Genomic DNA, 12134 nt, shown 5'->3' with positions numbered 1-12134 from the left:
TATTCTTGACATTAAAAACCTCATGATAAAAACAAATATAACAAGGAAAAACATGCTTTTTAATACTTTACTGGAGTATCCATATGAAAGCTTATTTTACTATAAGAGAACAGGTAACAAGAGAATTCTCTAAAGTAAGAAATCAACTCTTTTAGGCTCTTATCCCAGATTTTTATGAATCAGAGAAAATCTGATATCCTGATATGAAAGCTTCATTTCCAAAGAACAGTTCACAAAAATCAAAGAATCAAATTTAGATAGGAAACTATATTGAAGTCTTTTAAATAGTACAAAGGGGCATGTTCTACCTAATCCAAGACATTAGTTATTTCTGATACTTTTAATATACAATTTATATTAACTTCCCAAAAGATAAAACTAAAGTCTATATTAAAATTACCTTATCATTGGCCTCAGGCAGTGTGATTTCTCTAGGTTCTAAAATTGATATTTCTCGAAAAGGTGGAACACATCTGACTATATCTGGTACATAGTGTGTATGAAACAATGGTGATATTGAGTATCTTCTTTCATCTGATAAAGGCACTATGTGGTTAACTATAGTTGGCTCTTGGTGGGGTGAATGAAAACGCTGCCGTTTACCATCAAGAGGAAGATTCTTTTCATCGCTTAATCTCCTGAAAACAAGCAACATACCTTAGTGATTAAAGATATAACTTTCTGATAACAAATAGAAAACAATTTAAAATATGCAAATAATAGATGAAAATACTGACTTTTTCAGCAAGGCCATGTTATTAGCTCTAAATGAACCATAAAATATTGTCAGTATAAGAGACAGCTTTAGAAAAAATGTATACTAATGCATATTTTTAAAAAAACAAACCAATATATACATCAAGGTTAGTCTCTTGCATTTGAACTACCACAATATTTAGTATCAGCAACAAAAGCTTGGTAGGAAAATCTCTATTTATAGAATCACTAACGATAAAAGATTCAAACTCTAACATAAGGAGGATAAGATTAAGTAAACTGCATGCTGTACATAAAAAAGGGATCTTGGGAGTCCACCTATGTTCTGGTTTATCAGCAGGAAAGACCAAATTGAGAGAGAGCTGGGTTTTTTTTTTTAACTATAAAAACACTAGATAACTAAAGTAGTCTGCAAATGAACTATACTTATATAGTTCAATATAACAGTATTATATACAACAGTCTTGTATTCATGTTAAACTCTTGGGCATGACTGATGTATTTTTAGCTATACAAGAGAATATCCTTGTCCTTAGGAGAAATGCACTGATGTGCTTTGGGATAAAGTGAAACAATGTCACCAACTTTCTTTCACATGGTTCAAAAAAAGTGGGGGTAGGGAAGGAAAGAGGAAGAATAAAACAGATTCAGCAAAACTGACGAATCTAGCAAAACCACATACAGCTGCTCACTGTACTATTTTTCAAATTTTTCTGGAAGCTTAAAAATATTCAAAATAAAAAAGAGAAAACAATTTAAAAGCAATTATTTATTGGGAAAAATGGTATTTACTTAAATGATATATTACTAGGGTGTTTAAACCACAGGAAATTATCCAATCCTTTTGTTTAACTCTAAAATTTTATGGGTCATAACCACCTGAAGGTTTTTATTTTAATATTCTTTTGGGATTATGTCAGTTACTCTCTCTTTGACAGACCCACAAAATAACTAGAATTCCTACTTACAGTAAAGGTATACAAGTGCTAAAAACATAAGTATAAATTTAATATTTTTAAACATAAAATTCAGAGCTTTATATAATGAATATTTCTATTGAGAATGTCAATGTTAGGTTTAAATATATGTATACAATTATGAACTAATGGGATTTATTGTCATTCATGATTCACAAATGGGGCTACCAAGACAATTTCTAGAACACAAAAATTTAAATGAAGTCAATATTTTAAGCATCATGATACAGGTTTCCACCCAATTCATTACCTCTGTGTGCTTCAACTTTCTCAACGAAGAGGGGTAACAGTACTTACCTCACAAATTGTTGTAAAACTTTGCCAAACCATTACTTGCAAAGTCCTTAGAACAATGCCTACTCTACACAGTGAAGGACTGATGCTGAAGCTGAAACTCCAATACTTTGGCCACCTGATGCGAAGAATCAACTTATTGGAAAAGACCCTGATGCTGGGAAAGATTGAAGGCGGGAGGAGAAGGGGACGACAGAGGATGAGATGGTTGGATGGCATCACCAACGCGATGTACGTGAGTTTGAGTAGGCTCCGGGAGTTGGTGATGGACAGGGAAGCCTAGCATGTTGCAGTCCATGGGATTGCGAAGACTTGGGCACAAATGAGCGACTGAACTAAACACAGTGAAAGTGTTAGTTGCTCAGCTGCGTCGCTCTAGGAGTTAGTTGCTCCAGGCTCCTCTGTCCATGGAATTTTCCAGGCAATACTAGAGTGGGTTGCCATTCCCTTCTCCAGGGGATCTTCCTGAACCCAAGTCTCCTGCATTGCAGGTAGCCTCTTTACCAACTGAGCCACCAGGGAAGCTGCAAAGTGAAAGTCACTCAGTTGTGTCTGACTCTTTGCGACTGTATAGTCCATGGAATTCTCTAGGCCAGAATATTGGAGTGCGTAGCATTTCCCTTCTCTGGTGGATCTTCCCAACTCAGGGATCGAACCCAGGTCTCACATTGCAGGTAGATTCTTTACCAACTTAGCTATCAGGTAAAGAATAAAATAGATAACCCGTGGGAATTTGCTCTGTGATGTAGGGAGGTAACTCATATGTATGCCAATGGCCGATTCACGTTGAGGTATGGCAGAAACTAACACAATAGTGAAGTGAAAGTCACTTAGTCATGTCTGACTCTTTGAGACCCCACGGAATGTACGGTCCATGGACTTCTCCAGGCCAGAATACTGGAGTGGGTAGCCTTTCCCTTCTCCAGGGGATCTTCCCAACCCTGGGATCAAACCCAGCTCTTCCGCATTGCAAGCAGATTCTTTACCAGCGGAATCACAAGAGAAGCCCAAGAATACTGGAGTGGGTAGGCTATCCCTTCTCCAGCAGATCTTCCCAACCCAGGAATGGAACTGGGGTCTCGTGCATTGCAGGCAGATTCATGACCAACTGAGTTATGAGGGAAAGCCATAGTGGGTGAACAGTAATTCTTATCTAGTGTTATTTCTCATTGTACATAAAAGTTATGGAATGTTTACACAGGCTTTAAAAAGCAGTATCTTGCAAATATTGCCAAAGCTTATTTTAATACTCACCCCTAAAGTTCTATCAAAATTACCCTGTGACACATCAACTTCTTTTAATTAAACTGGTTCAAATGAATTGATTCCTGACTTCTCTATAGAAAGCTTTATGTCATACAGACATTTTCACTATAATAATATTTATTGTGGAACCTGACCTGTGTAAGATAAATTAAAAAGTAAACTTTAATAGGAAGAAAGAGTTATAAGCTGAATTATGTCCTCTCAAATTCACATTTAAGTCTTAACCCCTAGTACTTCAAAATGTGACTCTATTTGGACCCAGGGCCTTTAAAGAAGTAATTAAATTAAAATGGGGTTATTAATCCAACATAACTAGTATCCTCAGAAGAATACTTAGGACACAGAAAACAGAGAAGGATGACCACATTAGGAAAGGTGGCAGCCATCTATAATCCAAAGAGGGAGGCCTCAGAGGAAATCAAACCTGCTAATACCCTGATCTCAGACTTCTAGCCCCCAGAATTTTAAGAAAATTAATGTTATTTTAGTCACCCACTCTGTTGTACTGTTATGGCAGCCCTAGCAAATATACAGAAACCCATCTGCTTTAGTTAAAAATCTCAATTAAAAGTAGTTATCTGAAGATAATTACCCCTAAAATTTTTTAAATACTTAAAAGTGTGAAAATTCTGTTACAGGACTGACTGCACAGACCCCAGGAAACAAAATATAGGTTAGTGTCCATTTAACTTAATACAAGATACATTGTTAAACAGTTCCCAAAACTGCAAATTTTTCTTTTAAAATAAGTAAGAAATACTTACTTCCTTCCTCGAAATAATGGGGAAGTTGAGGTCTGTATTGGACTGACATTTCCATATGTCAACTGCTGTAATGACACAGCTCTAGACAAGCTACCAAAAACAAAGAAAGAGCATGATGACATTTCCTCTAACTCCAAATGTTTCCTATAAAAAGGATCTGTGTCAAGTAAGAACTGAAACACTGCACTTACTCTGCATTGTGAAAGCTGAACTGTGCATCTATAAGCTGCTGGTGTGAATAAAGACTTGGTGACAAGGCAAAGAAGTTATTATGTTGTTGATGGTTTGGAGTGAAAGGCGGGCGACCCAAAATTGAGTTTGGGAACATGCTCTTGTTCACTAAAAGACCACATGTATTCTTCTACCTAGAATAGTTTTAAAGACAAATTATTAAAGACACTGAACTTTTTGATAACCAGTATCTACTATTTAATAAAGTTACCAAGTTACAAATTTCATTTACAAATTTATTTTCTCAAATAGTCTTAAGTCACAAAATACATAACAAAATACTTACTAATGATGAATTTTAAATCAAGGTTAACTATATTATTCAAATGACACTAAAATCTATGCAAATTTCTAATTTCATGATAAATTACTGTCATAATCAACAACTCTCTTATAAATCAAGTTAACACCATTATACTTTGATAATAAAAAGAAACCACCCAAGAGATATATTTAATAAAATCTACAATTTCTTACATTACTCCCATTTTAATTTATTCAAAAGCATAATCCTTCATATGACAACCCAAGTCCCAGGATTTAGAGCTTACAGATCTGATCAAACAAGGGATGGAATTTTGTTACCTAATAACTATTTATAAAATTCTGAGATTCCCCCCAAATTCTAAACAACTTATAAAAACAACAACCAATAAAAGAGTTTGTACCACAGGAACAGGGAAAACCTATGTAAAACGCAATCAGAATCTTTCACTGCCCCAGCCAAGAGACTAGATATTTATTCTTTGCAATGACTGACCTCAAAAGGCTGTAAATTCACAGAGAAAGAGTAGGATAAAAAAACAAACTGAAAACAGATATTAAGTAAAGTCTACAAAGTAAAAATAGCATTCCCAGCTTATATTCCCAATTCATGCAATTAAAAAATTCATCTTTGAAATAATGGAAAGAGAAATCATATAATATAGTAACAAAGGAATCTGTAACATAGAAGCACTCGTTCACCAAGAAAATGTTAAGCTTGCTAGAAACCTACAATGAAGTCGACCACGGAACTGCCTACCTATGTACACAGAAGCTTCCAATTTAGATTTCTAGAAAAACAACATTCATGGATCATCGGAAGTTAAAAATTTTAAAAAGGCTTAGTAATAAACTGAAACAACACTTGGAACAAATGAAAGATGAGAGAAAAAAACTCATTAATTTCATAATTAATGTAAAAAACACTGTATATCTAAAACAAGAATGTGTTGTTTAAAAAGCAGGAAGGGCTCTTGGAAATTACAAAATTAAAAACAGAAATATCCAGCAGAAAGCTAAAAGAAGACTGAGGAATGAACAAGAAAGAAAAACTGGTGAGGGCAGACAGGAGGCAAAACAGTAAGAGAAAAAATATAAGCGAACCAAACCAGGTGGCCCAACATCCAACACAACTTAAGTTCCAGAAAGAGCAGAAAACGAAATTTCCAAGACAATAAAACAAGAACATGTTCAGAACTGAAGAACACCAAGCCTTAGACTGAAACAATCCAATGAGTAAAAAGCACAAAATACACAAACACACACACACACACGTCTATACACACACATATATAAACGCGTATTACAGTGAAATTTCAGAATACCAGGTAAAAAAGCTTATAAATATTACAGAGAAAGAAAATGTTACAAACAAAGGGATGGGGTGAATAAGTAACAAGGTCCTACTGTAAAGCACAGGGAACTATATTCAATATTCTGAGATAAACCATAATGTAAAAGAATGTAAAAAAAAGAATGTATAAACATATGTGTAACTGAATCACTTTGCTGTATAGCAGAAATTAACACAACAGTGTAAGTCAACTATACAATTAAAAAAAAAGAAACACACAAAGGGATGGTAATCAAAATAGCTTTGGACCACTCAATAGCAACAGTGGAAACAAGACAAAGAAGTGAATGCTTTCAAGGCTTCTGTAGGAAATGCCTTCAAGCTATAATTCTATACCCAATTATATTATCAGTGCAAAAGGGGACTAAAAACCCTTTCAAGACATGTAAGGAATTGAAAAAAGTAAAAGAAAATCCCAGATCTAGGAAAAGGGAGTTCTCACACAGGTCAGAGACAGTAAATTCCCCAGGATGGTGGTAAAGGGAAGCTAAACAGCTTAAAATAGAACACGTAAACAGAGGGCTACAAGAAGATATCCAAGGAGGAAAAAGAATGAACTGGTAGATTACCTTATTTAATATTTGACCAGAGAGGAGTTTGGCCAACAGAGCAGAAAAAGTTAATTACAGGAACAGAAATGTAGCAAGCTGGGGCTTCCTGGTGGCCCAGTGGTTAAGAATCAGCTTTGCAATCAATGCAAGGGACATCAGTTCAATCCCTCGTCCTGGGAGATCCCACATGTCTTGGAGCAACTAAGCCCATGCGCCACAATTACTGAGCCCACCCAGGGTAACTTCTGAAGCTGGCGCACTCAGAGCCGGTGCTCTGCGACAAGAGAAGCCACTGCATTGAGAAGCCCGCACACAACAATAAGGAGTAGCGCCCACTCTCAGCAACTAGAGAAAGCCTGTGTGCAGCGCTGAGGACCCACCACAGTCAATAAACAAACAAGGTCTTAAAGAGAAATGCAAGGAGTTAAAAATTAATTACTGAAACTACAGACAAAACACACTCAAAAGGGCACATGAAAAAGAAAATATAGTCCATTACCTACTTAGTTCTTACAATAACATGAACATTTAACATATTGATTTAAACAGATTGTAACATGTATACATGTGAAGTTGCTTCAGTCATGTCCAACTCTTTGAGACTCTACAGACTACAGCCTGCCAGGCTCCTCTGTCCAGGCGATTCTTCAGGCAAGAATACTGGAGTGGGTTGCCATGCCCTCCTCCAGGGGATCTTCCCCACCCAGGGATCAAACCCACATCTCTTATGTCTCCTGCATTGGCAGGCAGGTTCTTTACCACTAGCACGACCTGAAAAGTCCAAAATTATATTTATATATTACTTACTACATTGTAAGTAATTTATTTATAATTACATATGTTATTATACTATATTTTACATATTATTTACATGTTTATATACATCATAATTTATGATGAGAGAGGGTACATAAAAGTGCTAAATCCTCATTTTCAATAGATGTCAATCTAAAAACCATGTTATAAAAGTTGTGGTTTTTTTTTTAGAACAACAGAGGAAAATAATATATATACTACTAAAAGAAATAGTAATTGCCTCTGGGGATTGAGACCAGACGGCTTGAAAAACTAGAATAGGAGACAACAGGAGAGGAAAAAAAAGCTCTGGGAAATAAACAAACAAACCACTCATAGAAACTTTGTTCCTTTTCAATTCTGAAAGATTAAAATTTCCTAGGCTGGCCATAGATAGTGAGACTCACCAGTTTAAAGTTCATAAGAGATTGTGGAGAAAAGCCACCATCAGATCCCAACCCAGGTGCCTGACTACCATGGACCAGAGACAAGGTGCTACCTCCAGAAAACAAGCGTTTGTCAGCTTTCTTCAGAAGGCCTTTCTCTAGCTATGAGACTGATTTTTCTTTTTAATTCCTATAAATTTGCTAAACTGTACTCTCTGATGTTTGCTGCTGCTGCTGCTGCTGTTAAGACGCTTCAATCATGTCCAACTCTGTGCGACCCCATAGACGGCAGCCCACCAGGCTCCTCTGTCCCTGGGATTCTCCAGGCAAGAACACTGGAGTGGGCTGCCATTTCCTTCTCCAGCCTGATGTTTGCTGCTTAGAGACAATATCTTGAACCAAGCAGGATTTCACAGCATTCTTTATTAAAAGTACTCTCAATAACAGTAGAGTGCCAGATCCAAGGCTGTCACTAATGCCACCTTCTCCCTTTATTTGGGTTCACACTCTTTCTTTGCCTCCCTGACCCTGCTTCTCTGATCCAACTTCCCGGAAAACAATTACTATTTCATAGGACTCATGAGAAAATTACATTAAATACAATTCATTATAAAGAAATGTGCTTGATATTTCATTTTACTGTAATACAGACATACAATATGAATCTGCTCAAACAAGAGAAGGAATCTGTATTCAAAAAACTAAAATTAAAATACTCTATATTCAGATTTATTTAAACCAGTTAACAGGTAAAACTCCAGACATTTTGTTTATGTGTCTAAATATGTTTGTATTTTCTTCATGCTTGAGACACAAAATGACATAACAGCCCAGATTATGGGCTTGAAAGTGAAAGTGAAGTCCCTCAGTCGTGTCCGACTCTTTGCCACCCGTGGATTATAGCCCACCAAGCTCCTCCATCCATGGGATTCTCCAGGCAAGAATACTGGAGTGGGTTGCCACTTCCTTCTCCAGGGGATCTTCCCGACCCAGGGATCGAACCCAGGTCTCCCACACTGCAGGCAGACGCTTTTAACCTCTGCACCACCAGGCTTACTTCTATCCTATTATCTGGTCAGAACAAGGACAGAATAAGTCAAAAGATGTCTTGTGGCCCAGCAGTACTCTTCAAAGCTAATGACCAAATTATCCACAGCTTAAAAGCTAAGAATGATTCCATACTTAAAAACTTACTTTAGAGCAGTTATCTAAATCAGTGTATCCCGAATTCCAGATAAGCATCAAAGGTTTTGGAGCACCCCCAAAGCAAAGAATCTGTCAGTTCTCCTCAGGATGAATTTTGGCCTTCAAGTCCAGCTCTTATTTATGCCAACCTTGGAAGTGAGGATTAAATTAAATTAAGTTAAATTCCTAGGGAATTTAACCAATGATATTCAATATTCTCCAATAGGTATCCTGCATAATCATCTAGAGATACGGAAGTAAACCAAAAGCCCATGGATTTCTATTCCTTTCTAATATTTCTCTTAATATTAACAGACACACAAAGATAGTAATATTAAGGGACACACAGAGTTGACCCTGACTCTCTGCAACCCACCCCAAGAACTGTAGTCCACCAGGCTCCTCTGTCCAGGATTCTCCAGGCAAGAGCACTGGAGTGGGCTGCCATTTCCTTCTCTTAGGGAATCTTCCCAATCTAGGGATCAAACCTGGGTCTCCTGCATTGCAGGGAGATATTTTTTCCCATCCAAGCCACAAGGAAACCTACTCCCTTAATACATTCCAACACTAATTCTGATGAAGATAGAAATGACACCAAAATAATACCCTTTTATAAACAATATAGGGCTTCCCTGGTGGCTTAGATGGTAAAGCATCCACTGGATCGAAAAGAGTCAAACACGACCGAGCAACTTCACAAAAAAACCCCACAAACAACAATATAAGGGATCATTTTTTAAATAAAACAGAGTTTCTGAGAATAAAACCCAGCAAAACTACTATCACACCGGATTTAAGAGGGCTTCCACAAAATTTTAGATTTTTTTCTTATATTCTGAATAAAAGGCTTTTTCAGCAAGTAGAGGGAAAAAAAAATTACTCCACATTAACCACAGTACCAGGTATAAGAAATTTTATAATAAATAAAATCCAGATGTTATTGGTATCCTGTTTTTCTTAGTGTGAAAGTTACCAACTTCTCAATCTGTACTTGACTATAAAATGGAATAAATTTTGAACTGCTTTAAAACTTGCATTGGTTCTTGCCTTAAGGAGAGATTAAAGAGACAATCTTAAGGATTACTTCTTAACTAAGCAAGCCTACTGGGAAATTATACAGGTCTATTTGTAAACAATCACACATGAGACAAGGGTGTAATGAAGTAGTTTACAAAGTAATTCCTAGTGGCATAACCTTTAGTCCTGTAACTTACAAACTGGAATTTCTATCCTAAACTTGACCTCTCCTCCAAAGAATTAGAGAACACTCAAGATTACATAAACTCCTTCATCAAGATTTCCTAGAAAGTGGAATCTGCAGTTTTCTGTCCACTTTGTCCAAATGCCTCTGATCCCCTAAACTTACTACTCTTCTTCACAATACAAAAACTCTAACTCCTAAATTCTGCTCACCCTCTGTCAACCCATCCATAGCTTGTGAAAGAGACGTTCCATTTGATTAAGAATTAGATCGCATCCAAGTGCTGAAAAATAATCGAGCCACATGATTCCAAACGAACATTTCTTCAGTGCCTATTCCACACAGAGCCCGTTACAGGACATTTCCTACTATTTAAAGTAATGTTACTATTATCGGCTATTAGTACAAGGCTGTCAATGCCATGTTAAAAAGCCTTGTGGTAATGAAGCATACAATACGAGAGTATTTACAAAAGTAGCATGTTACCTGTAATACAAACACATCGACTTAGTATTCACTTATGATCTTTCCGTAGAAAACCACACACCACACACCTGTTAAGTTGCCAATTTAGCTTGAGTTTCAGTTTCTTTTTTGTTCCCCTTATTGGTATACCAATACAAATAAACAACTGTTATTTTAGACAAAGAGGTGAGAGAGAATCAAACAAGGCAGGGAACGTGGACGATTCAAAAGTTGGGAGACACATGAATCCCTTCGTGTTCTGGCCTAGAAAGAGAGTTGAAGAGCCTATGCGCAAACGGTGAAGGGGGCAAAAACAAAACACGGGGGGTAAACAACAATCGGACAGAGTCCTAACCTGTGCATCTTCCTGTAACTCGAAGAACTGAGGCAATTTCACAACCACTCAGTGAAAAGTCTTAAGTTTCAAAGTATTTACCTTAGCTCTTCACCACCCTTTGAAACCCCATGCAGAGTCTCGAGACACTCTTCCTCGTTTGGTCCTAGACTTGAGGACGGGACGCGAGGAAGACAAATGAGTGAAGAACGTCACAGTTCCTAAGATTCTTCAGCAAGTACGGGGGCAGCCCAGACCTCTGGGATACGGAGGAGATACCGCCGGAACCTCCCACACAAAACACTAGTTTTCGAAAAAGTTTCCGGCGCGCCGCGGCGCCCCGCCCCGCGCCCCCCAAACGGGCCTACACGGAGGCCCTCTTAAACCCGCTAACTCACAAGTGTCCTCGGAAGGACTGCGCAGGAGGGTGGACCAGCACCCCCAGCCCAGGAGCTCCAGGGCCGGAGGAGCGACGGCCTGGCGCGCTTGGTCCTAGCTTCCTCGCAAGCCAAAGGAGGTAGTGCCCACGCGGAACAGATAGGCCCGGCTCCGAGCCGAGCGCCAAGTCTCGGCCTCGGCAGCAGGGAGGAGCGACGCAAGAAAAGGCAGGGCCGGCAAGGGTGTGGGAGCTCGGGGGCGGTGGCAAGAGACGGAAGACTAAAAAGTAACCGAAAAAAAGCGTAGAAAGCCCTATCGGAAATACCCGGAAGACCGACGTGACCCGGATAGAAACAGCGAACAGGCAGCGGGAGGTCATACTTCCGGCAACGGCCTCGCTCATTGCTGCGAGCGCCTGGCTCGAATGCGCAGGCGCCCGAGTGTGCTGGCGCGCGGCTGTGGGCGTCACGGTTGCGCTGGAGGAAGGTCGTAGCTGCGAGAGCGTTGAGGCTGGGACTTCCTTGAGAAAAGCAGAGGGTTCCCTGAACCCCATCCCTAAGCTCACATTCTGATAAGCATTTTTTTTTAACCGGTCCTTCCTGTCTGCACTGAGTGACTCTTCCCCAGAGAAGCTTTTCTTGGCCTCCTGACCAAGTTTTCCCTCACCCTTCTTCACCGATCACTATTAAGCTTTCTTTTTTTTCTCCTTAATGATCTGAGAGCCGCTTGGGGACCCTTATTTATCTATAAAGCCTAGACTACTCCCTGTCCGTAGTAGCTAGCATTCACTAATTCAAAAAGTGTTTAGTATTTCTTCTTGAGTGAGCTTTAATAGTTGTGAAAATATAAGCTGTCGGATTTATTCGTTTAAATCTGTTAACAGTATTTATTGTCCTTTTAAAATACATAGGACCTCACTCCCTGGTTCCTGAAATTAGTGATTTGTGTCTTTTTTGTTTTTTTCTGGTCGAT

General features: G+C 38.4%; 1 protein-coding gene across 5 annotated transcripts in view; it reads right to left on the bottom strand.

Moving 5' to 3' along the window:
- Positions 1 to 11494, bottom strand: part of TENT2 (terminal nucleotidyltransferase 2) — a 62121-nt gene extending 50627 nt beyond the window's left edge. For 4 of the 5 annotated variants that reach the window (XM_052646519.1, XM_052646521.1, XM_052646522.1 and 1 more), the window contains exons 1-4: positions 11183 to 11494; positions 4210 to 4383; positions 4019 to 4108; positions 401 to 638 (exon numbers count right to left, since the gene is read on the bottom strand). In XM_052646519.1, coding sequence (XP_052502479.1) covers positions 401 to 638; positions 4019 to 4108; positions 4210 to 4346 — 465 coding nt within the window. In that variant the 5' untranslated portion in view covers positions 4347 to 4383; positions 11183 to 11494. Of the gene's footprint in view, positions 1 to 400; positions 639 to 4018; positions 4109 to 4209; positions 4384 to 10886; positions 10999 to 11182 lie in introns of those variants that run through there. The other variant, XM_052646520.1, reaches the window with a different exon arrangement.
- Between the last annotated feature and the right edge of the window lie 640 nt (positions 11495 to 12134).

This window comes from Budorcas taxicolor, chromosome 10 (assembly GCF_023091745.1).
Source record: "Budorcas taxicolor isolate Tak-1 chromosome 10, Takin1.1, whole genome shotgun sequence".
NCBI lineage: Eukaryota > Metazoa > Chordata > Mammalia > Artiodactyla > Bovidae > Budorcas > Budorcas taxicolor.
This window is presented reverse-complemented; position numbering and strand designations above follow the sequence as displayed.